At 47.2% G+C, this 20,642-nt stretch overlaps 1 protein-coding gene and 2 long non-coding RNA genes across 4 annotated transcripts in view; 2 read left to right on the top strand and 1 right to left on the bottom strand.

Annotated features, from left to right (window-relative positions):
* Positions 1–73: 73 nt before the first annotated feature.
* On the top strand, positions 74–14,188 carry LOC121009461. The gene is made up of 3 exons (XR_005780762.1): positions 74–244; positions 12,918–12,924; positions 14,179–14,188. It is a non-coding gene; the product is annotated as an uncharacterized LOC121009461 (long non-coding RNA).
* The window catches only part of HDAC6 (histone deacetylase 6), a 29,208-nt gene continuing 12,486 nt past the window's right edge, over positions 3,921–20,642 (bottom strand). The window contains exons 12-29 of one of the 2 annotated variants that reach the window (XM_040442587.1): positions 19,505–19,570; positions 19,327–19,386; positions 19,135–19,224; positions 16,749–16,855; positions 16,551–16,618; positions 15,773–15,977; positions 15,564–15,692; positions 15,247–15,415; positions 14,956–15,098; positions 13,710–13,778; positions 13,438–13,630; positions 13,194–13,343; positions 12,697–12,871; positions 11,980–12,608; positions 11,380–11,478; positions 6,393–6,539; positions 5,573–5,701; positions 3,921–4,735 (exon numbers count right to left, since the gene is read on the bottom strand). In XM_040442587.1, coding sequence (XP_040298521.1) covers positions 4,670–4,735; positions 5,573–5,701; positions 6,393–6,539; positions 11,380–11,478; positions 11,980–12,608; positions 12,697–12,871; positions 13,194–13,343; positions 13,438–13,630; positions 13,710–13,778; positions 14,956–15,098; positions 15,247–15,415; positions 15,564–15,692; positions 15,773–15,977; positions 16,551–16,618; positions 16,749–16,855; positions 19,135–19,224; positions 19,327–19,386; positions 19,505–19,570 — 2,694 coding nt within the window. In that variant the 3' untranslated portion in view covers positions 3,921–4,669. Of the gene's footprint in view, positions 4,736–5,572; positions 5,702–6,392; positions 6,540–11,379; positions 11,479–11,967; positions 12,609–12,696; positions 12,872–13,193; positions 13,344–13,437; positions 13,631–13,709; positions 13,779–14,955; positions 15,099–15,246; positions 15,416–15,563; positions 15,693–15,772; positions 15,978–16,550; positions 16,619–16,748; positions 16,856–19,134; positions 19,225–19,326; positions 19,387–19,504; positions 19,571–20,642 lie in introns of both variants that reach the window. The other variant, XM_040442586.1, reaches the window with a different exon arrangement.
* On the top strand, positions 6,938–11,110 carry LOC121009460. The gene is made up of 3 exons (XR_005780761.1): positions 6,938–6,998; positions 8,583–8,834; positions 11,091–11,110. It is a non-coding gene; the product is annotated as an uncharacterized LOC121009460 (long non-coding RNA).

A 20,642-nucleotide genomic window follows, 5' to 3' on the forward strand; every position in this document is an offset into this window, starting at 1 on the left:
GCTAGGATATGCTCCCATTGTCTGATAGGTGCGGGTACCCCGAGAACGGAGCTGGGAGAGTGCGCATGAGCAGCCGCCCTCCATTCTTTCCTATGGGGCCACCAAAAATAGCCGAGCGCTGGCTCGGCTACTTCCGTCAGCCCAATAGAAATTAATGGGAGCGGTGGCCGCGCAAGTGCGGTGCGCTCCCATTCGCTTGTATGGGGAGAACGCTTGGCGGTGGCCAGACCCTGGGAAACCCCGGGTCCTCCAGCCACCACTCTCAGCGCAGGTGCAGGTCCCACCTCTGTGACTCGCACCTATCAGACAATGGGGGCATATCCTAGCAATGCCAGTGATGGGAGTACACTCTTTGTGACCCATATGGACCGTAAGGGACTGCCCGAGGAGTGGTTTTCTTGCCACTAGAGTGTTCCTGTGGCACAGGAGGATTCTCTGATGGACCATCGATGTCAAGGCTTCAAGGATCCAAAAGCGTGTTCAAGCTGCAATCTGAATAGGGACCAAGGAGGATCCAAGGTGATTCATAAAAACACAATAAGGTCCATGAAAAATACATCTTCTGCATAGAAATGGCTTATGTGTTTGTTTCGACCGGATGTAGCGGCCTTAGTCATATAGCATAAAAGAAAGGAGAAAGCGCTTTCCTTATATTGGTGCATGGGCGATTAGTCTATCAATACTACCAGACCTGGACAACAAGGAGTTAAATGCCCCCATAGGAGGAGCGGAGAAGAATTAAGCACCTATTTGGTTGTCGTGGTAAAACGGGTTTCGAGATTAGGCCACTGCTACAATGTAGAAACCATCCTGCAACATTGTAGATAAGGAGATCCGATTTCTGACTGGAGTTCCCCTTTAAATTGACAGCACGTTTTAACGGAGGGTAGGTGTTTATGGCAGCAGGAGCTGTTATGTCACCCAGGACGTGGTGTAACTGCGCCGTCTTCCAGGCTGACCAGTAACGATATGTCATCATCTCAGCTTCTTGCGCTCATTAGTCACACCAAGCTGCACAGTGGTAATGGGTTAATGATGTAGGTAAGTTGCCCCGGTCACGTGACTGCGGTGAACATAGGGGATGTGATGATTTCTCAATCTTCTTCATTAATTTTGCTGGAGTTACTCTATAAAGTCATTACTCTTTGTAAATTATCTGCCGGTTTGGGTACAGACTTAAACACTACTCTCAAAAAATTAAGGATATTTGGGTGAAATTTATGGAAAACGTGAAAAAAAATAAGTTCCGGCTTCAGTGATATTATATCATGAAAGTCGGGCATTTCAGTAGAAGCAGCGATGGTGATTTCCTCATCTCAAACAATTTATTAAAACAAAAGCCAACCCCAGTGCTGGGTACACCGCCACAAACATGTCAGTGTCTCAGGAACTTGTCCTGTGGCCTTGAGCATCCATTACAGCTTGACGATGACGTCTCCTGCTGTTCACAAGGCGACTTATTGTCTGCTGAGGCACGACGTCTCACTCTTCTTGAAGGGCGGCCCTCAGGTCGTTGAGGTTCTGGGGTACAGAGTTACGAGCCTTCTACACGGCGACTCAGCTGATCCCAAAGGTTTTTAATGGGATTCAGGTCTGGAGAAAGAGCAGGTCACCCCATTTGAGGTCCCCCCCCAGTCTCCAGCAGCCGTTCCCTAATGATACGACCTCGATGAGGTGGCACATTGTCATCCATGAAGATGAAATTAGTCCTGTGTTGTTCGTGCAGAGGCACAATGACTGGATTAATGATGTTCTTCAAGTAGTATGGGCTTGTCACTGGACCATTCACAAAGTGTAGGGCAGTTCTGTATTCACTAGACACACCTGCCCGCACTGTACCACCACCACCACCACCACCAAAGGATCATCTGGTGACAACAGTGGCTGATGTGCAGCGCTCTCCATGACAGCGTGAACCGACTTTCATCAATGAACAGCACCGAGGCTCGCTGGTCCCTCGTCCAATGTAGACGCTCCATGCAAGACAATGACATCTGTGTCTGGCCAGGTACCCTTGCAAGTCATCTAGCATGAAGACCACTCTGATGTAAACGGTGTCGATCGGTCTGACATGACACTTGGTTGCCTTTGACCTCCCTTAAATGTGCCTGGAGTTGTTGGCATTCATCATCCGGTTCCGCAGGGCATTGTTCACAATGAAGCGGTCATCAGTGTGGGATGTGGCCAAAGGATGTCCACTTCTCTGCCTTTCTTCGACTCTTTCAGTCTCTCTGATACAACCTGCTGATGACACTCTAAACTCAGCGGCCACTTCCGTCTGAGAACGCTTGAAGCCTCGCAATGGCGAAGTACTGTTGATCAGTTGTTAGGTGTCGTCTTGGTCTCATGATGTCAAAATGTGAACAGCATGATGAGGAGGACTGTTTAAATACCAATTCTAATTGGACGATTCATTGATCAAACACCTGTTGTGTCTTTTGCCCTTAAGCTCCTTGTTCGAGGACAGCAAGTTGTGCAAAAAGTACTGAAACACTGAACAGTTGGAAACGTGCATTCAGAAGGTTAGAGGTCACCTGTAAAGGTTAGAGGGCATTTTAGGCTCTTCCTGAAATTTCACCCACAAGCCAAATCCCTAACTTTTGGTGAGTAGTGTATATGTCTCTGTGCTTACAGACTACAAAAAAATCATTTGTAGTCTGATTTGGCACTGATGTATTATTATCCTTCTATCTACAATGGCACCTTTCATGGATAGATGCAATGTTAATGGGCTGGAAGCAGGAAAAATGAGCATGTAGACCCCTGAGTCAGAGCATCTCCATAGCGGCAGGTCTTGTGGAGAGATCCCTGTATGTACCCACCAAAAGCGGCCCAAGGTAGAACAATCGGTTGGATGCCCAAGACTCATTGATTTGTGCGAAAGTAAAGTCTGGACCATCTGGTCTGATCCCACACAAGAGCTCCTCTGGAGTAAAATGCTGACAATGTTCCTGCTGGCGATGAAGAAAAGGAGTCAGGACATGGCAGCTTGATGTGCCCATGCACAACACCAAGATGGGCACGTTAGATCAGGACTGGACTATGGAGCAATGGAAGAAGGCGACCTGGTCTGATGAATCACGTTACATCACGTGGACGTCCGGGTACGTGTGCATGACTTATCTGGGGAAGGTCTGGCACCAGGATGCACTATGAGAAGATGGTCTGGTCTGATGAATCACATTACATCATGAGGATGGCTGGGTGCATGTGTGTCACTTACCTGGGGAAGAGATGGCACCAGTTGCACTATGGGAATATGATGTCCTAGCCTGATGAATCATGTGGACGTCACCTGGAGAAGAGATGGCACCAGCAGGCAATATGATGCTATGGGCAATGTTCTACTGGGAAACCTTGTGTCCTAGCAGCATGTGAATGTGACAAGTATCACCTACCTAACCATGGTACAGACAAGTACCCCCTTTCATGGCAGCGATGCCCCCCCCTAATGGCAGTGCCCTCTTTCAGCAGGATAATGCCCCGGTGACATGGCAGAAACTGCCCAGAAATGAGGAACATGACAAAGAGATAAGAGTGATCGCTTGTCTCCAAATTCCCAGATCTAAATCCAATCGTCATCTGTGGGATGTGCTGGAAAACACGGAGGCCACACTGAGCACCTTACAGGATCGGCGGCTGAAATCTCGGTACTGGACAGGCCAGGACAAGTTAGGTTTTCTCCCACAAATCCCTGCTTCACAGCAAGGTCAGTGTGAGGGAGGACACAGCATGGAAAGAAGGGGCAGAGCAACTTCACAGGGAACGCCCGCTGAGCCCTGAACCTGGAGCACCACAAGCAGCAGCCAACACGGTGAAGCCTCTCCAGGTATACGATCAGGTCTAATTATGGTGGCACCCAGCAACGTGAAGGCGCTCCGCTTAGAGTACTGGCGCAATAAAACACGTCACAGCGTCACTTTGTGTCTGATTAAATATAATAAATCATTAAATAACCATAAAGATTATGGGGGACGGTCACTTGAAAACAGCATAATACCAGTCACTGCTCCATTGCCTACAATGACAAGGCGAACTGAAGTGTATGAGGACACGCCCCTTTAAATGAGGTTATATATATATATTATAGATGTCCTGATTAAAAGGGCTCTGTGCCTGTGACACTGTTGGCATGTCAGAATCTTTGTAATATCATTTGTGTATCAATTCCTCACCAGTTTCATAATCTCTGCTTGCTGTCAGTGAACAGAGACAATCTTGTTCACATCCAGAGGATAAAAACCGTGTACAGACCTAATATTTCTCACAGCTGTGGTTTTGTTACAACTAGACACATCAGCAGCGCAAATTTGTTTTGCTGGCTCTGCTAGTCTGTGACAGTGCTATCAGTGCAGTCTGTGAAATCTGAGGGTGGCCGGTAACAAACCCTCAGCTGTGAGAAGGTCTAAAAAAGGTTCCTATGTTTGGATGTAAACCAAAAAGCTGCTGTTCACTGACAGCAAGCAGGTATCTTGTAAACAGTGAGCAACTGAAACATAAGGTATAACAGAAAGCTGCAGAACTTGCATGGTACAAACGTAGGCAGCATTTCAGCAGCTGAATACAAACACTACGGCGAGGGTTACAAACTAAGGAGGAGGATGGGAGTTGTAGTAGTCTCTGTGGTAGACTTTTGCCTCCCCCCCCTGGCCGCTGCCATCTGGGAACTTTAGACTCCTGGCATATCCTCGCCAAACTTGGAACGGTAAGCGGATTGCTTCGCTGGAATGAGAACCTGCAGAAAAACAAAGATGTTCAGAGATTATGCCAGCTTGCTGTCAGTGAATGGAAACGTTTTTTTATTGACAGCCAGCGGGCTGCACCCATTCCGGATCATGTCCAGCAGATACAGGTGCAGGGCTTGTTATGGTCTGATGATGATGATGTTTTTTCGGGATCTGTTTTTGAATACAGGTGAGATCAGCGGCACCAGAACAGCCTGACAGCATCTTATCTCCGCCAACTATTAAAGGGGTTTTCCTCCGGATAGGTCATCAGTATCTGATCGGTGGGGGTCCGACACCCGGGACCCCCGCCGTTCAGCTATTTGAGAGGACATCGGGGCTCCTGTGAGCACACCCTCACATTGTATAGCAGTTGTGCTTGGTATCGCGCTCAGCCCCACGAGAGCTGCGTCTAGCCCACGTGTCGTCACTGGCCTAGGGTAAGATGCAAGAAGGCCGCAACGCTCAAACAGCTGACCAGTGGGGGTCCCGGGAGTCGGACCCCCACCAATCAGATACTGATGACCTATCCAGAGAACAGGTCATCAGGTAAAGTGTCGGAAAACCCCTTTAAAGCGGTATTTCCATCTCAGACATTTATGGTATATCGCTGGGATATGCCATCCAAGTCAGATAGGTGCGAGTCCCACCTCTGGGACCACCGCGCGCGGCTGCTCTCAGTTCACTTCAGGGGCCCCGTTCTGGAGACAGGAGCGGGTCCCAGAGGTGGGCATATCCTAATGATGGGATTAGCCCTTTAAAATAACAAGCAGACTGAGCTGAGCGTGTATGTTTATGGGGGAGTCATGGGGGCAGCAGTGACCCCCATCTCAGGTACTATATCCCACCTCGTTATGGATGTAGGCGTCACAGCTATAGCACCACACGGAGAGGTCCGAGAAGCTGAGGACGACATCATGGCCGCAGGAGACTCCGTGACACATCATATGCTGCGAGACGTACCTTCCGCACAGAACCTGCAGAACACAGGAAGGTCAGTCCCTCAACAAGAACATGGAAGGGTGAAGACTGCACCATCTCAGACTGTAGGGGGCAGCAGTTTGTCAGAAAGACAATCCACATCCGAGCTCTCTCCTCATTGTGTTGTATTCCTCAGCATTTCCAAGATCTCTACTTGCTGTCAGCGAATGGCGGCATCTCTGTTTAAATTCAGACTGAGGGTTTGTTACAATGTATCCAGCCAAGGTAATCTCACTAACAAGCATAGGGTCCAGACCAACGCATTTGGCCAGAACTGATACATTGTGACAAAAGACGGTATTTAGCAGACCTGTACAGACCTACAGTCCCCACAACTGAGGGATTGCTTGTATCCAAAAATCTCTCTCCTGCCCTTGCAGTTTGCTACAATGTATCAGTGAAGGTTAAAGTGTATCAGTTGATTCCAGGCTCTTTAGCTCACAGAGGATTATCTAGACTGGATACAACTGTAACAAACCTTCAGCTGTGAGAAGTACCGAATCAAAAAGGGTTTTCAGCCTCTGGATGTAAAAAATTTATAAAATAAAAAATCTGCTCCCATTCACTGACAGCAAGCAGACATCCTTAAAATGGTAAAAACTTGCAGAACTTTATTACATATTTATTAACAAGCAGGGTATGTGCAGTTTCCATACACGACCCCATCCCCCGCCAGACGCTCCGTACCTGGTAACACGTCAGACAGGCCCAGTTCTCCACCTGGGTGCCACACTCTGCGCACGGCTCTGTCACGTCAAGCCCACTAGGGGGCAGCACTTGTACTGAATCTAAGTGAGGGCACCAGGGCAAGGGTGTTACGGTAAATAATTCCCCCTGGAAACAAGAATTAGAGAATATAAGACGACAGCAAAGCGAAAAACCGCCATATATATGGTACTATGAACTGACGTGTGAGGATTTAAAGAACCCTGAACCATAAATATAACGGTAGGCCAAAAATGATCTAATAAATTTAGGGGTCTGGAGTCTGATAATTTAAGGGGTTGTGGAAGTTTGGGAAAGGAGGTGTTGGCAAACCGCCCTCCCTGGGGCTGACCTGCAAAGAGAAGCATACTTACCTGCTTCCCGACACCCCGCCTCCCCCAAAATCTATGCAACCCCTTTAAGGGTCTGGACAATTTAGGGGTCAGTTGTGGGGTCTAATAATTTAGGGATCAGGTGTGGGATCTGATAATTTAGGGGTCAGTTGTGGGGTCTGATATAATTTAGGGGTCAGTTGTGGGGTCTAATAATTTAGGGGTCAGGTGTGGGGTCTGATAATTTAGGGATCAGGTGTGGGATCTGATAATTTAGGGGTCAGTTGTGGTGTCTGATATAATTTAGGGGTCAGTTGTGGGGTCTAATAATTTAGGGGTCAGTTGTGGGGTCTGATATAATTTAGGGGTCAGGAGTGGGGTCGTATAATTTAGGGGTCAGTTGTGGGTTCTGATAATTTAGGGATCAGGTGTGGGGTCTGATAATTTAGGGGTCAGTTGTGGGGTCTAATAATTTAGGGGTCACTTGTAGGGGTGGGCGATATGGCCTAAATTCTATATTTCGATATAATTTTAAGCATGTGCGATATATATCGCAATATATTGTTTTCTATATTTGGGGGGGGTGTTTAAACTTTTTTTTTTTTTTACTTTTTATTTAATAACTATTAGCCACCTTAAGGGCTAGAACCCTTGTCATATTCACCCTAATAGAGCTCTATTAGGGTGAATAGGACTTCACACTCTCCCTGCTGCCCTGTGCTTTGTGCACACAACAGCAGGGAGCTGACCATGGCAGCCAGCCTCTGATCAGCCCCTCCAGCCTCTGATCAGCCCCTCCAGCCTCTGATCAGCCCCTCCAGCCTCTGATCAGCCCCCCCAGCCTCTGATCAGCCCCCCCAGCCTCTGATCAGCCCCCTCAGCCTCTGATCAGCCCCCCCAGCCTCTGATCAGCCCCCCCAGCCTCTGATCAGCCCCTCCAGCCTCTGATCAGCCCCCCCAGCCTCTGATCAGCCCCCCAGCCCCTGATCCACCCCCCAGCCTCTGATCAGCCCCCCAGCCTCTGATCAGCCCCCCAGCCTCTCATGTGCCCCCCAGCCTCTGATCCACCCCCCAGCCTCTGATCAGCCACCCAGCCTCTCATGTGCCCCCCAGCCTCTCATGTGCCCCCCAGCCTCTCCCTCTTATCAGCCCCCTCTGGTAACTCAAACCCACCCCCCCTGCCTCCCCAGTTTTAATCATTGGTGGCAGTGGCCACAGGGTCCCCCCCCCCCCCCCCCCCCCCCATCATTGGTGGCAGTGGGCAGTTCCGATCGTAGTCCCAGCAGTGTAATGCTGGGGCTCCGATCGGTTACCATGGTAGCCAGGAGTATAATGCTGCTCACTAACATACCATGGCAGCCAGGACTCCTGGCTGCCATGGTGACCGATCGGAGCCCCAGCATTACACTTTTTGGACTCCGATCGGAACTGCCCACTGCCACCAGTGCAGAGACTGAAGAACATTCCTGGCACCCGACCTCTGACAGGACGCGTTAATTGCGGCGGATCGCAGCGTGCAGTCATAGGGGCCGGGATATGGCCTGCACATGAACGCTACGTTGGTATTCAGGCATTCATTGGTGGCACAGTGGCCACAGTCCCTCTGTTCTTATTGGTGGCCAGCGGCAGCCGCGCACAGTGGGGAGGGAGGGACTCCCTCCTTCTCCACTGTGCCGGCTCAAGAGAACATGGTGAGTGCCGAGAGCGCGATCATTCACTACCGGTCATATCGCGGTCCGGCGATATGCACAAAATCCATATCGTGGCACAAATTTATATCGTATATCGCCTATATCGCCCACCCCTAGTCACTTGTTAAGTCTGATAATTTAGGGATCAGGTGTGGGGTCTGATAATTTAGGCATCAGGTGTGGGGTCTGATAATTTAGGAGTCAGGTGTGGGGTCTGATAATTTAGGGATCAGGTGTGGGGTCTGATAATTTAGGGGTCAGGTGTGGGGTCTGATAATTTAGGAGTCAGGTGTGGGGTCTGATAATTTAGGGGTCAGGTGTGGGGTCTGATAATTTAGGGGTCAGTTGTGGGGTCTGATAATTTAGGGGTCACTTGTTGGGTCTGATAATTTAGGGGTCAGGTGTTGCTGTGCCTTTTCAGAAGTATAAACAGTTATATCTACTTAGTCTAGTTATGATGGACATTTATTGCCTTTAAGAGCAATGTTGGTTTATAATCACTATTTTTGTATAGACTTCGTTCAGAGGAAGTTGTGTTTTTGTAACCAATAGTCAAAAGTCATTTAGACAGTTAGAAGATACATGCTACCTGTGGTATTAGAGGCTTCATTGTATTTCTTGTCTGAACATAAATTCCACAACATGAGAAGTGTTAAGATGTTCCCCCGAGTCTATATTATAGTTGGTTCATGTATCAAACTTTGTCCCTCAGCTCTGAGATAAGGTTTCCAGATATCAGGTATGTGTAGTGTTGAAGATGTCAGGCATGTATGAGTGAAACCTTAATGGTATGATGCTTATAGCTTATACAACAGTGCCACCTAGGTATGAGTAGGTAATACTACACCAGTAGCGAAAGTGCATTCTGGGTAGTGTCATGACTTCACATTCCTTATCAATGCACACGCCTATCCGACAATGATTGGAAAGTTCCAAACTAGGAAGGTGTGTTCATCTAATAAGTTTTTGGTTAAGAAACCACATACAAAAGAGGGAAAAAAAATGGAAAGAAACAAAGAAAAGAGGAGGAGGAAACAAAGAAAGAGAGCCTGGAGAAGGATCTTGATTATCGGGAAAACTCTTGAGAGCTGACTTCCCCTAGACTCTGCCTGTCATCTAAATTCTCTGGTAATGTTTGATCTTTATGCGTGTCTAGTATTGATAAATTAATTTGCTTATCTAGCCAAAATCCCCATTTTGTGTGGATATAGTGTTAAGGTGCTACATCTATGTTGCCGCTGTTCAGTTACGATGCATATAACTGAATAGAGAATCTAATATTGAATTCGGAGAAAACTTCTCTGTTGGGAATCTTTATATTCCCTAGTTTGATATCAAGCCGATAAATTTATAAGCTTTATTGCAACACTACTAATACAATCCGAGATTGGTCATAGTTAGCAGAGCAGGGGCTCGTATCTGTCATTTTCTTGATTTAATTTCTGTGCATAATCAATTGACAATTGATACATCTCTCCTAATTGAAAGCAGTAGGGCATAATATCCTTGTGTTGGTTGAGTAGTGTTTTGTTGGCACCATCTAGTGGTAAATTCTGGGTACTGCATATCATTGAAATTTACATTAATACATTTTTGATTGTATTCTAAATTATTGGGATTGCCTTAAAAGATAACTTTTAATAGTCAATGGTTAAAATAGTAGGCCCAATAGTTTAATTAGAGACTACATACATTAGTAGTCATACACCCCCAAATGAAAAAGGTAGAGAAGAGAAGCAGGTGTGAAATGTAAACACTTGCTAGGAGGGTGAGTTTACGAAACATAGGGATACAGATAAAGAGGGAGACAGATGCTGGGTCTCTTCCCCAAGTATATCCCTAGGTTCTAGCTCAAGATGATGCCCTCGCTATATGTCCCCTTAGTGTCCCTTTACATTTCACACCTGCTTCTCTTCTCTACCTTTTTCATTTGGGGGTGTATGACTACTAATGTATGTAGTCTCTAATTAAACTATTGGGCCTACTATTTTAACCATTGACTATTAAAAGTTATCTTTTAAGGCAATCCCACTTTCAATATTTATAGGTGCCATATACATTACTTTGGTTTGACTGGTTACAACTCCGGTGAAGTGATCATTCTATTCTAAATCATTGTATAATAAATCATTTATATTTTTGCATAGACGCTTGTACACTGTTCTTACTGATTGCACAAAATAATTAGGTTCTCGATCAAACTCTTTTTGGGGTGCCTTTATGTCCACCTCGTGGATCAATATCATTTGAATAATTTTTCTTTTGATCCATTCATTTTATTTATTTTTATATATAAAGCATTTGCTTTATATCCCCAACAGAGTGGGGTCTGATAATTTAGGGGTCAGGCAGGGGCGTAGCTATAGGGGGTGCAGAGGTAGCAGTCGCTACCGGGCCCAGGAGCCTGAGGGGGCCCAAAGACCCTTGTGCCACATAAGACACTGGCATTATAGAAAGTGCATGCTGGTCAATTTACACCTCTGGCTGGAGGGAAGGGGTTGGGTTAAGAATTTGGCATGAAGGGGTGCCCTTCCAATGTTTGCCTCAGGCAGCAGGAAGGATATGTGCTCCCCTTGCCAACAAGCACTGAGGGACGGGGCCCAAGCGGAACTCTTGCACCAGGGCCCATGAGCTTTTAGCTACACCCCTGGGGTCAGTTGTGGGGTCTGATAATTTAGGGGGTCCGGTCTGGTCTGGAATAACATGCTGCTCTGGCGCCCAGCCTTTTCTAGTTGCATCCTTGCTTGCCTAGCAGCTGCCTATGTATGCACTGGGTGACAACAGCTGGTCTCCGTCACGCTGTGTGATCCACTGTTGTCACACAGAGATCCTCTGGTGCACTTGTCTCTGGAGGTGACCTATGTCTGCTAACATACGGCCATCTACGTCCATCCCCGCAAAGCTGCAGCTACGTACACAATACCATCCAAATACAGGCTGACTTACAGAGAATCCGAGTGATGGGTCCATGTCAAGTTCACAGAACAAACGATCACCCCCAGCAGCTTCATCGGGCGGCGCCGGATCCTGCTGCTTATCTGCAGACTGTAGAGAGAGTTAACCCCTTGCACGCTACATCTCAGTGTATATATGGGTAAGCTAAAACTAATTTAGGAGCTCCCTGATAAGTCACTCGACAACTTTATAGAGATTTATTTTTAGGTCCTCGATATAGTTGTCAATTTCCTTCTCCCCGATATAAAAGTAAAGGGGGAGAGTTTTACCTCGGCCCATCCAAAATATCTGACTGGTGTTTTGCCAATATTCATTGTGGTTCTGGTTTTGGGCCATGAAGAATGGATTCAGGGCCCCATATCTATACCTAGACACTATATGGGGATATAAGTACACAAATCTGTACAGTAGAGCTCTCAATTCTGAACTTGTTCTTAAAGGGGATGTCCACTTTTCAGATGTCTGGTCACCAGTGGGCCATCTATTCCAGTGACCACCCATTGCAGGTAGTTTTGGAGCTATTCTATTATCTCCATATGCAAATTGGACAACCACTTTCTGTGATCAGGCCATACCCACAGCAGACCCTACCTGCGCTCCTCCTGACGATCTCCCCATGGAGGTTTTCTTCCTTGCTCCACCGACTGGCTTGCTATCATTGTCTGGAGACCTGACGTCTACACTTTTCGTATCCTCTCCCAAGTGCAAGTCTCTCAAAAGCTCCTCCACCGAGCTCTCGGTCGCAGGTTTAGACCTCTGCTTCTCTGGGGTCTGGTCAGACACCTGCAACTCAATGACGAGTTCCAGCGATTCTCCTTCATATGACTGATCTGGTTTGGCACAACTGTCCACATCCTCGTCCTGAGCAGAAAGACTGGAGACTGAACCGTCCCTCATAGGCACCAAATCTTCTCCAAGGTCCTCCAATATGGAGTCCTTCTTACTGTCATCTACATCCTGGATCACCAAAGTCCTAACTTCCGGAGAGCCAGCCTCTGCACTCTCGATGGTCGAAAGTGATGGTCTTTGCTTTGGTGTCAGATGTTCCTCTTCTTGCCCCCTTAGATCTGGTCTCGGAGGAGAAGGAGTAGATACAATCTGCTTTCCAGGACTTCTGTGTTGAGGTGATGATAATCCAGTCTCCCTATCCTTATGTGGCTGCATCTTCGGTGGGGAGAACAGGACCTCCGAGGCCTCCTCAGAAGGTACAGGAGGTCTAACTGAAGACACCATAAAATATCATATACGTCAATAACTGATCCAGTCAATCTGCTTCTCCAACCCCCCACCCCGCGCACACACACGCACCGTTTATACACAGGCTACGCCAATATTTATGATGTACTCCAAGAACACTGGAGATAGCATGCAGGGCCGCAGGACGGGGGGCGTGCAGGTCAGATATGAAGGGAAGTGGATCACCCAGCAGTGTCCGGGTACACATGGACATGGATTCAGAGATCGACGTAAGGTTATATCCGCCCTGGGAATGACAAAGAAGACAAGTAAATTATTCAGAGTTGATAGAGAAAGGGGGTCCCTCATCTATTAGCCAGAGCAGCTACACAGAGCTTCTTCTGCCTTGAAGGATCCAATATGGAGACTATTACATTCAATTAGCTCCATGTAATGCTTCATTTCTCCTCTGGAGGTGCTGCAGGGAAACTGAACACTTACTCTAAGGTTCACCATCATAAATATGGACATCATAGATAAATATGGACCGCCCTTTATGAGCCGAAACGAAGGGAACGGGAAAGTATATATAAAGCTGCATTGAGTTAGTCCAGGTCTCAGGCACTTACCTCAAGCACGACCACTACCTTGCCCCCTGCCAGCCCCATCAGGAGATGCGTCATGTGGGCGTAGCCTTCTGGACTGACGCAGCAACCTCCAAGCGGGTCACCGCGAGCGGCGTCGAATCCGGCAGAGACCAAAACAAGTTGTGGATTAAACTGAAGATAAAGGGAGAGGAAGATCTCGGATTCTCTTTCTAATAGTCCTTATGCCACTTCTCCCCTTCCCCCCACCTCCATCTTTCTTCCTCACCTCGTAAGCTATGGGCATGACGATTCTGTGGAAGGCGAGCAGGTACTCCGTATCTCCCATCTTTCCTCCATTCCAGGGGATGTTCACATTAAATCCTTCGCCTGGACCGCTCCCAACCTTGTCGTGTGCGGCGTCCTCAGAAGATGGGAAGAAGATGCCGTTATCATAGCGATGGAGCGACACATACAGGACGCTGGCACGGGGATAAAGGAGGGTGAATATGGGGGGGGTCGAATGTATGCTGTGCACCACATAGAGCAGAGACACATTACCTGGCATCATCCTGGAATATATGCTGAGTACCGTTACCGTGGTGGATATCCCAGTCCAAAATCATCACCCTGAAAGGAGAAAGGGGGAGTTAACCCTATAGAGAACGGGGGTGACGCTGTAATGAATGGCCAGATTTATGTAAATAAAGTTTAAACAGGTCCTCCACAATGGACAATGCCTCAACAATAATCCTCTCCACCAAGCTGTCATTTATAAGGCATACTGGTAGAGAGTATTCCATTGGGCTGCAGCGCCCCCACGGGTGAGATATAGAACTACACAGTTTGCATTAAAATCAATTAGCTTTCTGTGCACTGTATGGACATGCTGAGTCCTCCAGACTGAGGGCCGCTCTTTGCACCCTTCCGCTCCTCTTTTTCAATCTCTCTACCTGCAGGTTGTTTTTTTGTAACAAGAATCTGAATTTCGGAGTATGGTAAAATTGTATTCTGTGCTAGCAATTTAAAGGGGTTCTCCAAGGAGCAGGGGGCTGTGTAAAAGCTAAGAAAATAACAAAACAAAAAAACGTATCTTTAGAAAATTTCCCCCCACTTCTATCCCCGCTGGATCTGCAGTGGCCACAAGCCACTCATTGTTCTTGTGACCACTGCAGCCAATCATGTGCCATTAATGCTTGTGTGACCACTGAAGCCAGTGATTGGCTGCAGCGGTCATGGGAATGATGAACGTGACATCATCACTACAGGGCCATCATGGATCGGAGCGGCAGGGACTGAAGCAGAAATATCAGGACAAGGGAGAAATATGTGCTGCTTATGTGTTTAGCTCGCAGAGGAGTGTCTAGACTGGAAGAAACTGTAACAAACCCTCAGCTGATGGGAGGCATTAGGTCTATAAGGGTTTTGGGCCTGACAGCAAGCATGAATCTTGGCAATAAGGAGGAATTGAAGCACACCGTATATTAGAAAGTTGCAGAATTTTTTATCATACGTTAATTAAAGGGGTTATCTTAAGTCAACCCCGTCTATAGCTCTTATTATGGATATCATGGGGGGATTGTCCGCTCAGGACCCCTTCTCCATGAGCCAAAACAGACTCCTATTTTGGCGAATTCAAACCGTCATCTGAATGGCTGCCATGTCATGTGAAAATACATCCCTGCTGCCAGGGAAATGATGGCTGCCCACGGCTTCGAGGGGGCTGGGATCAGGGAGATCAATCTGGTGATAAAACCCCTTTAAGCTTTAGTTACATGAATCCCATGTTATCCTCTCCAGACGTTACCTTAGAGGAGGGTCCGACGGGCTCTGCAGACTTTGGGCGTATCGCGCGGCCAAGGCGACATTGTTAAAGAAGCAAAACCCACAGGCCGCACCTGGCTCGGCATGGTGACCCGGAGGGCGGACTATGCAAACTCCATTTTGGACCTGTACACAAAGTAACATGTGATACATGTGTAGGGTGCCAGTCCCCAGGGCGGTAAGGTGAGGAACCAGCTTGGCCTATTGCATGGTTCAGCGGAGACACAACATATAAGAGGATGGGAGCAGTGGTCGTCCGTGCCCAGTGTCTCACCTCTCCCCTCAGTACGGCCTCCACCACGCTGAACGTAGAGCCCGCGGCCAGGCGGGCGCTGTTATACGACCTGTTGTTGATGAAGATGGAGTTGTACTGAGAGCCCATCCTGTGCAGGTCTCTTGGTTTCATTCGTGAGCTTTCTTCAAACGTCTTAATGTAAGGGAGGCTACAGAGAGAAGGACAAATAAAAAAACGTTAGGGGGTGGACGTCAAACCCCCAAAACCCCGTAATGGGGGTAACAGTTCAGCATAGACTACCATTAAGTGTTCATGATGCATCTATGCAGGGTACAGATAGACCGTCTGTTACGCACCTATGACACATCTGTAGCTCCTTAGTAGTGGCAAGGCGATGGGGAAGACGAGCGCAGCGATCTACGAGCCCCATCTCCTTGTGATGCTTGAAAATCCGCGCAATTCTCAGCGGGAGCTCAGGGTGACCGCTGGGAAGAGGAGGAAAATGAACCATAAACAGAGAGGAGGTGACGGGACCAGCGGGTGTCACATCATGATGTCGCCTCACCTGTCCCATATGTTATAATGCTCCATCATCTGCTCATCATACACCAGACCCGTGCACCTCTCCGGTAACTTCCTCATCACCTCCTGCATCGCAGTGTCCAAGGTGACCTTCAGGTTATCCTCTTCTGACTCCTCGGGGAAGGAGCGGTCACTGCTTTCCTCTGTTTTTAGTTTATCATCTCCTGTCTCGATCTTAAAGGGAAAATCTAGAGAGAAAAAAAAACGTCTTCTGAAATACAGGGTATGGCAGTGGATATCCCTCGGGCAATGGTCAGGAGGTGGGGGATGGTGCAAAAGAGGCGACAACTACTTTTCTGAGACGTCAATGAGCTCAGGGTGGTTGTCACTCCCCTTCATCCACATATGTGACGTCTATCCTCTAAAGGGGTTGCCCCCGTTGCAAACACTGTGGATAGGCGATAAGTGTCTGAATGTCCGAACACTGGGGCCCCCGCTGATCATGACACCCGGGGGCGCTCACTCCCTCTTTGAATGGAGAGGCGATCACACATTCAGGCTGATGCTCCAATTAACTCTATGTGAGCCTGTCTCAACTATCTCCATCAGTTTCATAGAGTTGAATGGACAGAAGTGAGCGTTCAAACGGTAAGACACAGGACCCCCATTATTACGATTGGTGGAGATCCCAGGAGACCCCAAAGTTACACCTTGCACATCTTTATCAGCCCTTAAATGTAAACAACGCTGCCTTATTTGCTCCTTACCCTATGCAGCCCCTCCAATATCCCCCTGGCCTCATTGCACACAAAGAAACTCACCCTGGTCCTGCAGACACCGCCAGTATTTCCTGTGGACAGATATGGCGCCAGAGATGGACTGCAGAGAACTGCGGAAAGCAAATGTGATCACTTGTTGGGAGCAATAATCATCAACAGAGATGCTGCTCTAACCCCGGCCCCATCACCTACAGCGTAAATCTGCTATAAATAAAAACGCTACCTGCAAGAACCACTTACCTCTCACAGGGTGTGAAAGGCTGACGTAAGCTCGGACATGGGTCCCCGAGCAGCACTTTCAATGAGGCGCAGACACCTTCTGCCATAGAGCGCATGTTGTATCCTCCCTGTAAGAGACAGACCAGTGAGATCGACTGCCCAGACCAAGAATTATGTGGCCGATAACATCCAGTTCTCATATAGAAAAATTCATCTATAAAACAAGTGGGTGTGTAAACCTATTACATTACTTATCCTGTACTGATCCTGAGTTACATCCTGTATTATACTCCAGAGCTGCACTCACTATTCTGCTGGTGGAGTCACTGTGTACATACATTACTTATCCTGTACTGATCCTGAGTTACATCCTGTATTATACTCCAGAGCTGCACTCACTATTCTGCTGGTGCAGTCACTGTGTACATACATTACTTCTCCTGTACTGATCCTGAGTTACATCCTCTATTATACTCCAGAGCAGCACTCACTATTCTGCTGGTGCAGTCACTGTGTACATACATTACTTATCCTGTACTGATCCTGAGTTACATCCTGTATTATACTCCAGAGCTGCACTCACTATTCTGCTGGTGCAGTCACTGTGTACATACATTACTTATCCTGTACTGATCCTGAGTTACATCCTGTATTATACTCCAGAGCTGCACTCACTATTCTGCTGGTGCAGTCACTGTATACATACATTACTTATCCTGTACTGATCCTGAGTTACATCCTGTATTATACTCCAGAGCTGCACTCACTATTCTGCTGGTGGAGTCACTGTGTACATACATTACATTACTTATCCTATACTGATCCTGAGTTACATCCTGTATTATACTCCAGAGCTGCACTCACTATTCTGCTGGTGCAGTCACTGTGTACATACATTACTTATCCTGTACTGATCCTGAGTTACATCCTGTATTATACTCCAGAGCTGCACTCACTATTCTGCTGGTGCAGTCACTGTGTACATACATTACTTATCCTGTACTGATCCTGAGTTACATCCTGTATTATACTCCAGAGCTGCACTCACTATTCTGCTGGTGGAGTCACTGTGTACATACATTACTTATCCTGTACTGATCCTGAGTTACATCCTGTATTATACTCCAGAGCTGCACTCACTATTCTGCTGGTGCAGTCACTGTGTACATACATTACTTATCCTGTACTGATCCCGAGTTACATCCTGTATTATACTCCAGAGCTGCACTCACTATTCTGCTGGTGCAGTCACTGTATACATACATTACTTATCCTGTACTGATCCTGAGTTACATCCTGTATTATACTCCAGAGCTGCACTCACTATTCTGCTGGTGGAGTCACTGTGTACATACATTACATTACTTATCCTATACTGATCCTGAGTTACATCCTGTATTATACTCCAGAGCTGCACTCACTATTCTGCTGGTGCAGTCACTGTGTACATACATTACTTATCCTGTACTGATCCTGAGTTACATCCTGTATTATACTCCAGAGCTGCACTCACTATTCTGCTGGTGCAGTGACTGTGTACATACATTACTTATCCTGTAATGATCCTGAGTTACATCCTGTATTATACTCCAGAGCTGCACTCACTATTCTGCTGGTGCAGTCACTGTGTACATACATTACATTACTTATCCTGTACTGATCCTGAGTTACATCCTGTATTATACTCCAGAGCTGCACTCACTATTCTGCTGGTGCAGTCACTGTGTACATACATTACTTATCCTGTACTGATCCTGAGTTACATCCTGTATATACTCCAGAGCTGCACTCACTATTCTGCTGGTGCAGTCACTGTATACATTACATTACTTATCCTGTACTGATCCTGAGTTACATCCTGTATTATACTCCAGAGCTGTACTCACTATTCTGCTGGTGCAGTCACTGTGTACATACATTACTTATCCTGTACTGATCCTGAGTTACATCCTGTATTATCCTCCAGAGCTGCACTCACTATTCTGCTGGTGGAGTCACTGTGTACATACATTACTTATCCTGTACTGATCCTGAGTTACATCCTGTATTATACTCCAGAGCTGCACTCACTATTCTGCTGGTGCAGTCACTGTGTACATACATTACTTCTCCTGTACTGATCCTGAGTTACATCCTGTATTATACTCCAGAGCTGTACTCACTATTCTGCTGGTGGAGTCACTGTGTACATACATTACTTATCCTGTACTGATCCGGAGTAACATCCTGTATTATACTCCAGAGCTGCACTCACTATTCTGCTGGTGGAGTCACTGTGTACATACATTACTTATCCTGTACTGATCCTGTATTATACTCTAGAGCTGCACTCACTATTCTGCTTGTTTACTGCTGTCGGGACATGCTGGAAGTTGGAGTGCACGGGGACAAATACACCATGTCTTACCTCTAGAGCGAGCACTACTCTTCCTTCAGCCAAACACATGAGCAAGTGGGTAAGGTGTGCAAAGCATGCTGGGGTGGCGGACATCTCCCCCTGTGGAAGGTCAGAAAGCATTACACTACAACTCACTGTATCCCACCTGACTGGTCCTGGATCACTACTACACACAGCATGCACCATCAAACTCTTCCTTACCTTAGGATCTCCGACCACTGAGTCGTATCCTGCAGCAACCAACACAAGCTGCGGCTGGAACTGCAGGAAAATAAGATATATATTTTTTTTAATGGACGGAATAAATAGCGGATAAAAAGGAGCTGCCCATAAACAGCCAATCAGATTCCAGCCTACCCCTGCCCTGCTCTATGGTTACCTCGTAGGAGACGGGCAGGAGCAGGTGCAGGAACGTTGTGATATAATCCGCGTCATTCATTCCCGTCTGTGGGGTACAGAAAATATATAAAAGATTTAAAGGGCTTATCCAGATAACAATATTGCTGGCCTATCCTTGGGAAAGGTATTGGTGGGGGTCCGACACCCAGAATCCTTTTAGATCAGCTGACTAAGGGGCCTCTGTCCTCTTCATCGTTTACCAGGCACAGCGCCATACCTGTAGTAGTGGTTGCGCTTGGTATTGCAGCCATTCATTTCATTGGGAGCAGCACTGTACTGATCAGTTCAGCCCACTACACAGTGATGACACCGGGGCTGATCGGGGGGGGGCGTCAGATGGGCCATCAATAATAAAATCCTGGAATATCCCTTTAAGGGTCCATTCACTCGTCCGGACACTGGCAATGTGCGTTCCGCATTTTGCGGACCGCACATCGCCAACACTCTCATAGAAAATGCCTCTTCTTGTCCGCAATTGCGGACAAGAATAGGACATGTTCTATATTTTTGTGGATCCGCAAATGCGGATGCAGACAGCACATTCCGTCCCCATTGAAAATAATATGGGTCCGCACCTGTTCCCGCATGCGGACGTGTAAATGGACCCTAAGGCCCCTTTCACGCGGGCAAGTATTCCGCGCGGATGCGATGCGTGAGGTGAACGCATTGCACCCGCACTGAATACCGACCCATTCATTTCTATGGGGCTGTTCAGATGAGCGGTGATTTTCACGCATCACTTATGCGTTGCGTGAAAATCGCAGCATGCTCTATATTCTGCGTTTTTCACGCAACGCAGGCCCCATAGAAGTGAATGGGGTTGCGTGAAAATCGCAAGCATCCGCAAGCAAGTGCGGATGCGGTGCGATTTTCACGCATGGTTGCTAGGTGACAGTCTATTCACTGTATTATTTTCCCTTATAACATGGTTATAAGGGAAAATAATAGCATTCTGAATACAGAATGCTTAGTAGGTGATCAATCCATCACCACGGTGATGTACCATGTGATTGGAGCATGTGATCTGACGTCACCAAAGGTCCTTTAGCCGATAGTTCATCTTTTGAGAAGTAAAGAAGAGACCGGGAGCTACGAGAAGGTGAGTTAATTTTTTTATT

Source organism: Bufo bufo, chromosome 8 (assembly GCF_905171765.1).
Source record: "Bufo bufo chromosome 8, aBufBuf1.1, whole genome shotgun sequence".
In the NCBI taxonomy this organism is placed as follows: domain Eukaryota; kingdom Metazoa; phylum Chordata; class Amphibia; order Anura; family Bufonidae; genus Bufo; species Bufo bufo.